This window comes from Ictalurus furcatus, chromosome 21, assembly GCF_023375685.1.
Source record: "Ictalurus furcatus strain D&B chromosome 21, Billie_1.0, whole genome shotgun sequence".
NCBI classification, from domain to species: domain Eukaryota; kingdom Metazoa; phylum Chordata; class Actinopteri; order Siluriformes; family Ictaluridae; genus Ictalurus; species Ictalurus furcatus.
Genome location: NC_071275.1, coordinates 13,088,785 through 13,103,205, shown reverse-complemented (window position 1 = coordinate 13,103,205; position 14,421 = coordinate 13,088,785). Strand labels below are relative to the sequence as shown.

Here is a 14,421-nt window from a genome sequence, read left to right as displayed (position 1 = left end):
GGATGTATTAACTGTGAATGGACATGTTACTCATAACACTCTATGCTTCTATGCTGCTAGTTGTGGTCATCACACACTGTCACTGCATTGTTGTTTACTGTAGGTATTGTATGAATATTGTGTTGTACAATGTCTATTTATTGTCTTGTATTTTGTTGTCTGTTTGCAATGTAACTTTCCAGATTTGCACTACTATCTGGTTATTCACTGTTGTAATTTCCTTTAACATATTGCACCAAGGCCTTGGAGAATGCTATTTTGTTTTACTGTAAACCAGCCACTTTATTAAGAACATCATCAGTCTCTGTTCTTCATGGCTTGGATTCCACAAAGTGCAGGAAACATAACTATTAAATTCTGCATCATGTAATAGCTGGAGATTTTTTCAGCTACACATTAATGCTGTGAATCTCCCATTCAACCACATCCCAAAGGTGTATTATTGGATTCATAGCTGCTGACTGGAGAGGCCACTGAAGTACATTGAACTCATTGTCTTTGTGCTTTGTGACATGACACATTATCATGCTGGAAGAAGCCATTATAAGATGGGTAAATTGTGGCCATAAAGGAATGTGTATGTGTTCAGAAACAATACTCAGATATAGCTGTGGAATTCAAATGATGCTGGATTGGTATTAAGGGGCCCAATTTGTGCCAAGAATTTTTTTCTCCACATGATCATTTGACACAAGGCAGGTTGGATCCATGGATCCATGTAGTTGACAACAAATTCTGACTCTGCCATATATTATGTCGCAGAAGAAAATGTTTTGGCTACACCAAATGATATGCTAACATCAGTCTTTCTACAACCTTACATTAGATCCAGAGTCTGTGTTCATCTCATACTGTGATTAGTTTAAAATTAGGGAGGACTGCATAATGAATAATCTGAATAATCCCCACTCGATTCTACATTATATATCATTTTATTAGAGTTTATCCTATTTTATAAAAGAATAACCTCCTGTAATTTGTCAGACATGTACAGATGGAGACAAATTGGATGGAGACAGATGGAGATGGAGACAACTTGCTTCACATGTATGTTATGTGCATATGTGAATGTCATACGATAAATTTTTGAGAGTTGCTAAGTAAACCCTTGCATTCACCTACACTACATGAGGAATTTTTTTTAAAATAGACGTAACCTGCAACTCGGTCTCCAATATATATGATTCACGGATACATAGTCCAGAAGAGGGTATAGAACTGTGACTTTGGTTATATGCCTTTCAAAACAGTCCAGAAAGATATGTGTGATATTGCATAGTAAAATGATGTGATATATAGTGTGATCCATGTGTGGAGACTGAGCAAAGGGTGCTTGCTCATCAGGAATACCATCAAAAAAGAAGCTGAACGCCACCGTGTGGTCATTAGTAGGTTAGCATTCTGAGGTAGAAACTGAAGCTTTATTAACACACTCATCCTAGACTCTAGGATGAGTAACATTTTTCTGTAACATTTATGTTTCTGTTAGAACATGTTTCTGTAACATTTATGGTCGTATCACAATTTAACCTCTAGACCATAAATGTTACACATTTAAACAAAAATGAAAATGCAATTTCAGACCAAAGAAAAAATATTTAAAATTTCTAATTTTAAGTGTTCAGCAGCAATTCAAGTAATTCAGACATATTATGTGACCAAAAATGGCATAAGGCAGATTGGGTTCAGGTAAGCTATTTCAAGACATCAGGTCGATTACTAAAGGATACTTAAGGAGCTCAGGTTTTTTTTTTTTTTTTTTTTTTTTTTAAATAAATGAGCAAAAGGAAATACTGTAAATAGTCTAAAAAAAAAAAAAAGTATTTTCTATACATGCTTTGTCCATTTTGAGTGGCCATTTGAATAAAAGATTGGTCAGTTAGTGCCAAGACTTACATGTGCTATATTATCTAATACAGTGACTCTCCTAATACCTGAATCTACTGAAGCAGAACCATTCGAATAGCCATATGCCCTCCTAATACTCAGTGTGAGTTTCCCACAGGCACTCTTGGCAGGCAGACATAAGCCTGAGCATACTGGTTCACATCCACTGGGTTGCCATCCAATCTAATGTCTTCCAGAGCCTTGCGTACATAGCTTAGGTCGTGACTGTTGCAGAATGTGTCTTCATTCAAGCTCTGGATGTTGTTGTTCTGAACAGGATATGAGAGGATGTTAGGACTGAAATTATATACATATTAAAATGATATATTTGAAATATATTTCTAAAATACTCAATACTACATTCCCTTATGTTAATTTTTATGGTTTGTATGGTTTAATTGTTTAAAACAAATGTTTTTTGCTTGTATTTTCTCATTTGTAAGTTGCTTTGGCTAAAGGCATCTGCTAAATGAATACATGTAAATGTAAATGTAAATGTGACAGCTGCTGTAGATAGAATAGTACAGTGTTTATAGTATCATTCATTTCACATTATTAGCAAGTTGGCTACTGACTGTATTGCAGACTATGCCTTGCTTTCTTCCAAGCTACTGTCACTGTCATTTACAGTAACTGTGGATTATACAGTGTATAACATATATATATATATTGGCCTTATTGAATAGTCAGGATGTTTGACTTTAACATTCATACTTAACACTGTTAATGATAATTGATTTTAATGTTTCAAAATCAATGCAACTGAAGTCCCCTTCAGATTGGTGCCTAATGATGCATTGTGTATTTATTTGTTCATCCATTTTACATCCATTTGACATTTTATAATGGAGAGTTCACTGCAGTTCACTGCTGCATAATCCATGGTTGTAACATATTTTCCCTGATAAGCAAGAACAGAATTTGGTTGGTGCTTTCAAAGATAGTAAGTCAATCTGTACTCTTTCATATGAGCCTTATTCTTTTAAGTTCTCCATGATGTATAATTAGTGTCAATAGGGAGTGGTTTAATTTGGGCCGTTTTATGATTTGGCATGGTTTTGGGGATTGTGAGGCAGTAGTCCTTAATGTGAATTTCAAAGCAAAGGTATGAGAGTTAGCAATCCTTTGACACACTTGTAATATTATTTATTTTGTTTTGCATTCTTCAGAGTTTGTAAATCCAGAGAATAAGCACTTTAAATAAAATAATGCATGAGTAGTGAACCTGCAGGTGAAGCACTCGTAGACTATCAGGAAGTGGGACAGGAACGTAGTCTAGTTGATTGTCTGACAGGTACAGGAACTGCAAGTCTTTCATTTCCTGTTGAGGAATTCAGAAAATCAGGTGAAGGAAGTGTGACAGGGTGTAGCATGATTCCATGGTGGCAAAATTGTCATAAAACTGATACGGTTTTGTGCTGATTGTTTAATATTCTGTCAATCTTTACTGAAACAGTTAAATGATTTAACAAGGTTGAGATGAAGAGCCCAACAGTGGCAGCATGGCGTAGCTGAGTCCACTACACTAACATGTCCATTGTGCCTCCAACCTGTCTCAGCAGCTCTTTCACCAGCTCTTGAACCTATTACCATCTTTGCCACCATCCAACCAATACTTGCTGGGCTATCAGCATTTCACAGCTCAGCGGGTATGCCATTAGCTGGCTGAGTGAGGTAGCCTAGTTAGCCAGATCCTTTGATGTTACAGTATCAAAACTTTGTATTAACTTAAATGCTACAGCCTGTAGGTAATGCTGAGGATTATGCATAATGGGAATCACATCTAGAAACGATGTAGCTAGAAATATGTATGAATTAATATGGGGTAAGTTAACTAGCTAGCTAATGTTATCTTTCTTTATATACTGTTTATAATTGAGGCAATGTTCACTTCAGCATAGCTCACTTGGTTAGCTCACATAATTGTTCAAAGAATACACACAGATATGTTTGGCCTACTTGGTTTTATATAACATAGCTGAAATATAGTACTTTTACTAGACAGCAAAAAACAATCACTTGCAGCAGTGTGGAAATATCTAAAACTGGTGAGATACCTAGTAAAATTCACATAATAAAGAAAAAGCCTACTGAAGAAATTAAGTGAAACATTTCACCATTAGCTCGCTCAAGGTTTTGTTATGGTTGGACTGGAACAGAAAACATTTTTTCAGATTAGCTGTGTTCATTTTAGAAATATAAAATGTTATTTATAAAGTAATATTTCACTAGATGGCTTATTTACTCTTACTTGTGTACTTTTCTTGATCACTACTTTTACTTTTACTTAAGTGAATTATTACTACAGTAGAAGTACGTTTACAAAGGCAGTTTGTAGTCTTTCTACAACCTATGACAATTAAGTTGACTTTAGCTACTTCTCAACACACCAAACAAATAAAGCATAAAGGTCTTACAACCACTAAACACTCCAGCACTTTTAGTAGCACAGAAGCTTAACCACTGAGCTACCACTGCCCCAATTGTGGTTTGAACTTCCCATTCAAAATGTTGCAAAGTTTTTAACTATATACACTCTAGTCAAAGGTACAACAGCATCCAGATCAGTACTGCTATTTCATAATACACTGTTGCATTTTGTTGCAAAATTAAAATGCTTTCTGAATTGGGACTGTATTATTTGTCTCTCCAAATGATGCTTGTTTATCTTATATGCTGCTACATGCTCATATGGTACGACATGTGATAGTTTAAGATCATGTGTAACTGCAGAGTCAGCCTGCTCAGCATTGCACACTATGCCATCTAGTTTATCCTTATTCTGCTCCTGTTATTTGGAGTAATTAGTGCATACTGCTCTGTGTATCTATCATACTGTGATGCACTTTATTTTAATACAGTTTATTTATATTTGTATTTACATATTGTTTTATACAAAGCACCCTGATCCTGGACAAGGCGGAGAACACACCAGAGAGGGTGCCAACCCATCACAGGGAACAATCACACACCTATTCACACACTACAGAAAATTTAGAAATGCCAATCAGCTTGTCTTTGGACTGGGAAACCCTCGAAGCACAGAGAGAACATGCAAACTCTGTGCACACAGGGCTGAGGTAGGATTCCAACTCCCAAGTTCGGAGGTGCGAGGCAAATGTGCTAACCACTAAGCCACTGGTTTAGTGTAACATGTAATTTGCAAATGTAAATCAGAATGAGCAGATGTAGATTCATATCAGTACATTTGTCCGTCAGAGACATCAAGAAGCACCGAGCCCTGGATGCACTCATTGATTACGCATTGATTATAAAATACTACTGACCTATAAAGCACTAAACGGTCTCATGCCACAGTACCTAAGCGAACTTTTGGTCTTCTATGATCTGCCATGCCTACTTTGATCAAAAGGTGCAGGCTATTTGTTGGTACCTTGAATAGTGTAGGCTACAGCAGGGGGAAGAGCTTTCTCTTACAAAGCCCTACAGTTATGGAACAGCCTTGCAATTAGTGTTCGGGACTCAGATACAGTCTCAGTGTTTAAATCTAGGCTGAAAATATATTTGTTTACTCAAGCTTACCATGAATAGGCTTTCTTTTATGCAAAGTACACAGTCTTATCCATCACGGGACAGTAAGCATACCTAATAATCTAAAAAGTAGTTATTTGAGTTATTGTAGCCTTTTTGTCAGCTTGATTTGAATATTAAATGAAGCTCTACCTTTATCTGCATGACTTTATGCATGGCTTTATGCATTGCTCTGCTGCCACATGATTGGCTGATTGGATAATTGCATTAGTGAACAGGTGTACAGGTCCTATTGCTATTAATAGTTCCTATTAAAGCGGATGAAGAGGATGAAATAAAAATTTGACTTGTTTTGAGAGAAGAATAGAAGATACTACAAAACATAATAGAAAAAATCAAATAAAATACAATACAGCCTATAAAGTAAAGTAATTTTGCTTTGATACAATCTTCTCCTCATGTGGTCTGAGTAGTTTTGTGTCCCTATATGGACTGTTACCCTTATAGCATTCACTACTTCCCTTAAAGCCTTCTCTGTGCATGCCGGCACTCGTCAGATGGTTATTGCGAACATCGATGTGCCTCATAGTGGCTGGAAGCTCAGGCAGAGACGGGATTCTGTTGTCAGCTAAAAATAGGTCCTGGAGCTGTGGGAGAGTGCGGAAGGTGTCCTCATCCAACTCGGAGATTTGATTCCCTGTTAGGTCAATTCGTTTCAACTGATCTAAGAATAGTAGAAAAATGTGGATTATTGCTCCTGGGTAACTCATTGTTGTCATACACAGCTGTTAAAAGTGAAACACTACTACTGAAAAATTATTTCTTAAGTTAAAAACCTTATGCATTTACCCCAACTTCTCTAATAAATATTAAAAAATCTTTTAAATAACACAGATTTACTACAAACTTTGTCAAATGAAATTTTACATAATCTTAGTCCATTACATTTTAATGTTTCTGCCACTAGGTCATGGGTCAAGGTCACAGCAAGGTCAAATCCACTTCTAATCAGGAAATGCTCTTAAGTACTAATTAAGGATTTTGGTACAATTCTTATGCATTTTCAAATTGCTACATATTAACTACCTGCTTTAGACTTATGTACTTACCTTTAAGCATTTTCTAATAAATAATGAGTTTCTACTAATGCACAGTATTGGCTGCACAGAAATACTTAGTTTCACCATCTTACTCAGGTTAAGAAAGTCCTTTGCTTTGACTGCAGCAATTTTGTTAAAGCGGGCATAGAAGTATGTGGTGCCTTTGGGCAGAGGGGGGATCTCGATCAAATCAGCATCGTCACAATACACACTGCCGCTGAGGCACACACACAGCAGGCAGGTGGGCATCCCTGCAGAGGAATATGACATTGTAATAACAGTTTTCATCACTAGAGGGTGTAAGATTCACAAAATTATTATTTTTTTGTTCAGGGCTGTTTATGTATGTGATGTCTGTCATATGTTCCACTCACCCAGGCCAGTGTCAGGGCCAAAAAGTCCAGGGCCCTTGAAGTCCAGAGTAGGATGGACTGTGGGCTTGGTGGTCTGTGGTAAAAGTGTCACTTCCTCTGTTTTGTCTTCAGGAATAACTGCAGGAGGTAGATGAGTAATGGTTGCAGGAGGAGCCATGGTCCCGACTTCAAACTGGAGAAGATTAATGGTTTTTTTTTTTGAGTCATACTTAAAGAAAAGCAACATGTTACCTACTGTACTGCTAAATGTTAAGCAATAGATGACCCACTGACCCAGGTCATGTCCTTTACCTTTATATCAGTGCAATGTATTTAGCAAGCATGAATAATTTCTAATATAATATCTCATTTATTAGAAATATAAAGAATATTTCTTGAAGCAGACACAAAATCATACAGTGGGAGAAATAAGTATTGGACGCATCAACATTTTTTTCAGCAAAAATATTTCCAATGAGGCTATGCACATGAAATTTTCACCAGACATCAGTATTCAGTATATATAACTCAAGAAATCTGGAAATATAAAGAATTCACAACATTAAAGTCCGTAAATGAAGTTATGTGTAATAAAGTGGAATGACACAGCAAAAATTATTAAACACACTAACTGAAACGTATTTAATACTTAGTGGAGAAACCTTTGTCTGTAATGACAGCTTCAAGACGCTTCCTGTATAAAGAAATTAATTGGCCGCAGTATTCGGGTGTGATTTTGGCCCATTCTTCTAAACATATTGTCTTTAAATCTTGTTCAATTGGATTCAAGTCAGGTGATTGACTGGGCCATTTGAACACCTTGATTTTTTTTCTCTGAAACCAATTGAGAGTTTGCTTTGCTGTGTGCTTTGGATCGTTGTCCTGCTGGAAGGTCTACCCACGTCCCATCTTCATCATCTTGGTGGATGGCAGCAGATTCTTCTCAAGAAACGTCCGGTAAAGGGCCCCATTCATCGTTCCTTCAATTATATGAAGTCTGCCAGTACTATGTGATGAAAAACAGCCCCACACCATGATGCCTCCACCTCCAAACTTCACTGCTGGTGTAGTGTTTATAGGGTGATGTGCAGTGCCATTTCTTCTCCAAACATGGTGTATAGTTTGACAGCCAAAAAGTTAAATTTTGCTCTCGTCTGACCAGACTACACACTCCCAGTTTTTCAGAGGCTTGTCCAAATGAGTTGTAGCAAATTTTAAACAAGCTTCGACATGCCTTTTCTTTAGTAATGGAGTCTTGCGGGGTGAGCGTGAGCAGTGGAGTGCATTGCCTATTGTTTTCTCTGTGACAATGGCACCTGCTGCCTCCAAGTGTTTCTGGAGCTCTTTCTGAGTGGTCCTTGGCTCTTGGGCTACTCTTCTGACTATTCTTCTGACTCCCTGGTCAGAAATCTTGCAAGGAGTTCCTGTGCATTGCCAGTTGATGATGGAGTGATGCTGCTTCCACTTGCGGATTATGGCCCCAATGGTGCTTACTAGAGGATTCAGAAGTTTTGAAATATGTCTATATCTGATTCCATCAATATGTTTTGCAACAATAAGGTTCCGAAGGTCTTGGGACAGCTCTTTGGTTTTATCCATCATTAGATATTTCTTGTGTGACACCTTGGTAACAAAAAGCCTTTTTATAGATCATCAATTTACTAACTCAGCTGATATTAATTTGCACACATAGGAGGTATAATTACTTACGGATTTCCGGTGGTTCCTTGCCTTACCTTGCCTTGGAGAGCTGCTTTTTTTAACATGTTCAATACTTTTTTCCTGCATCATTCCACTTTATTACATTATTATGTTCAGAAAACAAACTTACGGAGTCCATGCCAACTCGAGTACACAATGTCATTAAAGGAATAAAAGGGGACAAAACAAATACTGAGAAACTCATGAAAATTACATGAAATTAATGTAAATATTTCAAAGATTCTAATTTTCACTCAAATTGTTGAGTATATATATTATATATAGTCAAAAGTGTATGTGTGTGTGTGTGTGTGTGTGTGTGTGTGTGTGTGTGTGTGTGTGTTGTTTTGGGGGGGGGGAAATCCTCACATTCATCACAGAAGCTAGGAACATAAATTTTCATGTTTTAAAAATGTGGTATTGCTATATTGCCATATTAAGTGCTTTCATTTAAAATGGGTTATTTAGAACAGAAAATAATTCACTTCAAAAGTTCAAATACTGGAAAAGGTAGTTGTTTGTCTCCTGCCATGTTATAATTATTGTTTAATTTCAAGCCACTGTTTTATACACTAACCGAAATCCCTGCATTCCCAGCTTCCTCATCCAAGTCCTCATACTCATAGGTTTCTCCATAGTTGTTTAGGTCCCACATGTCCAAATCCACATCATAATTCGCCGGATCAGAATCAACTGGAGGAGCTGCCCAACAGGAGCCAAGCAGGGCCACAGCAACCACTACATACAGTGCCATCTGAGGGATAGATGAAGAATAACCTTCAAATTACATCTAGTGCCTGTATTTCCAGCCAGATGTTACAGTACATGCCATTCATAGAAAGTCTAAGGGATTATAATAATTTTTATGTAAATTAGATATAAAAAAATACAACCATTAATTCTATTCTACATCTTACCAGGAACATTTATTAGCAGTTTGCAAGGATGAATTTATACAAACAAGCAATTATGAAGGCATGCTTTTATTTAAAGTAGGAGAAATGTAGCTAATCTGTGTCCTCTCCTCTGTTCTAAACCTTTATAATTAATCATCAAATATCTTAAATTTCATTAACTATCAGTTTCATTTTAACTAGTAGGTACTTAGACAATGTTACACCAAAGCAAGTGTATTTTATCGTAATTTCCTATTTCACTGTTTCCTACTGAGAATAAGTTCCTCTCTGATGATTAGTGAATATGTTCTCCATTGCATACTCTAAATGCATGTATCCTGAATGCCAAATGTCATGAATTCTACGTAATGAAGGTTAGGATGGATGCAAGTGCAGTTAAAGACTTTTATTTGAGAGAAGCAGGCAGACAAATCCAAATCATGAGACAAGAGTGTGGTCAAGCACAGGCAATGGGTCAGGCGATCTACAAACAGGCATAAACTGGGCAAGGCTAAAATCAAGAATGAGAAATGAGAAACAAGGTCAATGAACATAAATCAAGAAAACAAGAAACAAGGAACAGCTGCTTGATAAGCTGATAACACTCAATACTATGCGAAGTGCAAAAAGACATGAGGAGTTTAAATGACAAACGTAATCAGGGGTGAAACGCAAGACAACTGAAAACAATGATAAACATCCGATAAACAACCAATGACAATACAGGGGCGGAGGCAGGACATAAACCATAACAAAAGCACGTGTCCAAAGTAAACAAAGTCAGTGTCACTGAAGACCCAAAAGTGTGCGTTAGCTAAGAGCTTGTGCATCGGGCTTGCGCAATGAGCTTGCGCTTCGGGTTTCTGAGCATAACTTGAGGGGAAATCGTGACACAAATAATTGTCAAGCCAATATTTGTCAAGCCAGTGAGTTTTTTTTTTTAGCAACAGTGTACAATTTTCTAACAATGTGCATGACTCATTTCATTAAAAAAAAAGTTTGGGAAGGTTAAGATTTGGGTTAGGTTGTGGCTAAATGTTTCTTATTTTTCTCACAACCACATTTCTATGAAACTGAATAACTACATGATCCTTGCTAGTTCCAACTACATGATCCTTGCTAGTTCCAGTATTTACAAATTGTTGTGTACACTTCCTATGACTTTTCATATCTCCTAACACCACATACACATATGACTGAATGTTCGAGAACTGCAAACTAAAAAACTGAAGTGTACGATTGTATAGTAAAGCTTATTAACAGGCCTAATTAACTGCTTGAGATCTAAAGGCATCTTTGTAAAGAATGCAGAAACAGTGTTTGCTTTGTTGGCTGACGCAGCTGTGTCTGTGTAGAGCAGAGAATGTGCAAAGCAGGGTTTTTGTTTGTTTGTTTGTTTGTTTGTTTAAGATGTTGTTGAAGGAATTTCCCTAAAGTCTAAACATCAAATAATAAAATAATAATATGTTTACAAATTTGAGTCCACATCCATACAAGGACATTGTGTCATTTTGGTAAATGGCTTGAAATCTTTACATTTGATCAGATAAAACAGGTTTTCATATTTTTTTTCAAAGAGTCGTCTAGTAAAGCTTTGCGGATACTAAAATTGCAAATGAAAAGCAACAAAAATGAATGTATGGTATGACAAGATGTACAACAAAATGCAATAAAAGTAATAAATCTTACAGCTTTGTTTAAAGCAGAAAAAGACAAGCTTTGACACATAATTTGATATAGCTTGGTGTTTTATGGAAATGCATCCAGGATATTCAGCCCTGATTTGTTCAATAGAACATTATGTTTAAAATTCAAAATCCCACTAGTTTTAGTATATCAGACTGGAGCTTTACATAAAATCATAAAATCGTAAGGAAATGTAATCCACCAGCAGCAACACCCAGACGAATATGTGATTAAATATTAGCCTTCAGTGAAAAACGGGGAGGGAAAGTGAGACAAAACATATACCATACCTTATATGCATAGAGTCTTGATGTTGGCGTGTGTAGACGGCTATAAAGAAAGCTGGTCTCCGAGTACTGGTGGTCAGCAGAATGTCTCAGAGTCGGGTGCAGGTCTACTGGAGCCTAATAGACAGATGGGTGAAGAGGGGACAGGTCATGTAACTTCAATTGTTTGTTTGCTCAGCTGTCACTAATTCTACAGCCTTTTCCATAATTTGTCCTTTGCTACAAAACCTGTCTGGTTTTCTAATTAACTGTTGGGATTTGCGCTCTAGGTTGTACTTGTTTTGAAAAAGAAAATATTTTGTTTCTGGTGAGTGGAGTTTCCTTGTGGATAATCACATGCATTTTTGTTGTTTGTTTGTTTGTTTGTTGGCATATTTACCTGAGCAGTAAGACATGTTGCAATTCTGGCATTTCTAAGCACCACCTGAAAATTCAGAAATGTCCCCAGAATGATAAATACCACAAGCTAGAATGAGTGGATAATGCTTTACACAGTTTCTAAATGTCTGATTTCAACTTTGTACAGGGTTAAAATACATGGATTGTTATATTGTAAAAGTAAAAATAAGGTCACTCGAACTGATTTGGTCACACTGACCACCAGCATCTTGGCAAAAATAAATAAATAAATAAATAAATCTTTTACTGCTAACATTTTACTGGCATCTCACATCCCTGTATGAAACAGACTTTTCCTGACCTTACCTATCACCACACATACCCACATATACAAACACACACAAAGTGAGTCAGACAGAGTGAGCTGAAGAGGAGCAGCTCTCTCTCTTCCACCTCCCTCCTCCTTTTCTGTCCTCTTCAGCTGTCCTCATTAATCTGTGTGTTTAGGACATCACACATTCCATGGCTAAATGTTTTGTACAGCTGAATGCAGAGTCAGAGTCAGCTTAGGGAAAAGCTAACGGAGCGGAACTCCTTCTTCATTTCTCTTTCTTTACAACTTTATTATATGTGATTTAATCCTGTTAAACCTTTAATACAAGGTGGGTTACATACACCGCCTCGTCGAGTTACATATATAATTCAAATGGAAACTAGGCTGAAAAATCAGCTTACTACCATGAACACATTTAAATATTAAAATGATTAATTCTGCAACTGCTGTCTATAGTGGAGCTACTGAGGAAGGAAATGGCTTACAGCACATATATTTGCCTATTTAAAAATATATTTTTAACAGCTTTGAAATGTCATATTTCTAGCAGTAGCCTAGTTTTGAAGTTGTCATCTTTCAGGGATGCTTTGTCACATGTTTTATACAATTACAGTGATGAAAGACCAACTGTAAGATTATGTATACATCCTTGTCTTATCCTTTTGTTTCAGGATTAAATGCTGATTCAAACATATGAGATTGTATATGTTGAGTAGATGCCATTAGAGTGGAGCTTGAAATTGACACACCAGTTGCTGAAAGGTTTAGACATTCAGTGTTCATTGTACAGGATGAAAATTTTAAAATCTTGGGAACACATAAATACTGCATTGTTAAGGAAAGAGGCACAAATTAATTCCCAAGGATGAAAGAACTTTGGTCAGAAAGGTTAAACTGAACCTTAACACGACAACAAAGGAGTTGGTGTAGGAGTTGGAGGCATCAGGTTCCAAAGTACTTACAGCCACAATTGAGAGTCCTACATATCAGTGGCCTGAAAACAAACATAAAAAAAAGTCAGACTGAAGTTAAAACTTCACACAAACACCATTCATTCATCTTCATCTTCCATATCATGACCCTTTTTCATCCTGCTCAAGTGACTTTCTTTCTCCCCTTCAAACTATTCTCTCTCTTTCTTGTTTTTTATGACTATCAACAAAAATAAGAGTGACAGCCCGTGTTGGTGCAATAACACAATAAAAAAATGAAAGTGGTACAGTAAAAGCCCATAGTGGCTCAAAAATCTGCATAAATGGCAGCTAAAACACTTTACAAACATTACATATCTCTTACTACTGACCAAGTTTCTATTTATAATAAATATGTAGGCTAACATACAGTGCCCTCCAGTAATATTGACACCCTTGGTAAATATAAGCAAATAAGGCTGCTGTGAAACATTGACTTTGCTGTTTAAACTTTTGATCTTTTGTTAAAAAATTCACAAAAATACTCTGCTCTCATGTATATCAAACAATTGTAAACAAAACACAGGTTTAAAAATATATTTGTTAAATATGGGTGTGCAACAATTATTGACACCCCTTTAGTCAATACTTTTTGCTACCTCCCTTTGTCAAAATAACAGCTCTGAGTCTTCTCCTATAATGCCTGATGAGGTTGGAGAATACATTGCAAGGGATCTGAGACCATTCCTCCATACAGAATCTCTCCAGACCTTCAAAAACGTTGGTGGACTCTCCTCTTCAGTTCACCCCACAGGTTTTCTATGGGTTTGAAGTCAGGGGAGTGGGATGGCCATGGCAGGACCTTTGTGGTCAGCAATCCATTTTTTGTTGATTTTGATGTATGTTTTGGATCATTCTCTTGCTGGAAGATCCAACCACGGCCTATTTTAAGCTTTCTGTCAGACGCAGTCAGTTTTTCATTTAAATAGCTGTTGATATTTGATAGAGTCCATGTATCCTAACAAAATGTCCAGGTCCTCTGGCAGAAAAACAGCCCCAAAACATTAAAGAGCCACCACCAAATTTAACCGTGGGCATGAGGTACTTTTCCATATGGCTAACTCTCTGTGTGCTCCAAAACCACCTTTGGTGTTTATTGCCAAAAAGCTGTATTTTGGTTTCGTCTGACCATAGAACCCGATCCCATTTGAAGTTCCAGTAATGTCTTGCAAACTGAAAATGCTGAGTTTGTTTTGGATGAGAGTAGAGGCTTTCTTCTTGAAACCCTTCCAAATAACTTGTGGTGATGTAGGGGACTTCGGATTGTAGTTTTGGAGACTTTCTGACCCTAAGACACAACTAACTTCTGCAATTCTCCAGCTGTGATCCTTGGAGATTTTTGGACCACTCGAACTATCCTCTTCACAGTGCATTG

General features: G+C 36.9%; 1 protein-coding gene across 1 annotated transcript; it reads right to left on the bottom strand.

Annotated features, from left to right (window-relative positions):
* Positions 1-1,860: 1,860 nt before the first annotated feature.
* optc (opticin) lies at positions 1,861-12,344 on the bottom strand. Its single transcript, XM_053652359.1, has 8 exons — positions 12,324-12,344; positions 11,406-11,519; positions 9,111-9,287; positions 6,854-7,025; positions 6,572-6,730; positions 5,894-6,103; positions 3,113-3,198; positions 1,861-2,156 (listed from the first exon to the last, which is right to left on the bottom strand). The coding sequence occupies exons 1-8, from the start codon at positions 12,342-12,344 to the stop codon at positions 1,986-1,988; spliced, it is 1,110 nt and encodes a 369-aa protein (XP_053508334.1). The 3' UTR covers positions 1,861-1,985.
* Between the last annotated feature and the right edge of the window lie 2,077 nt (positions 12,345-14,421).

Excerpts from the sequence above, each read along its gene's own strand:
- optc (XM_053652359.1), bottom strand. The coding sequence starts at position 12,344 with ATGAAGAAGGAGTTCCGCTCC. Across the intron at positions 3,199-5,893 it reads AGAAGGCTTTAAGGGAAGTA|ACTTGCAGTTCCTGTACCTG; the intron begins GTGAATGCTATA and ends AGGAAATGAAAG. Across the intron at positions 2,157-3,112 it reads TACGAGTGCTTCACCTGCAG|AACAACAACATCCAGAGCTT; the intron begins GTTCACTACTCA and ends TATCCTGTTCAG.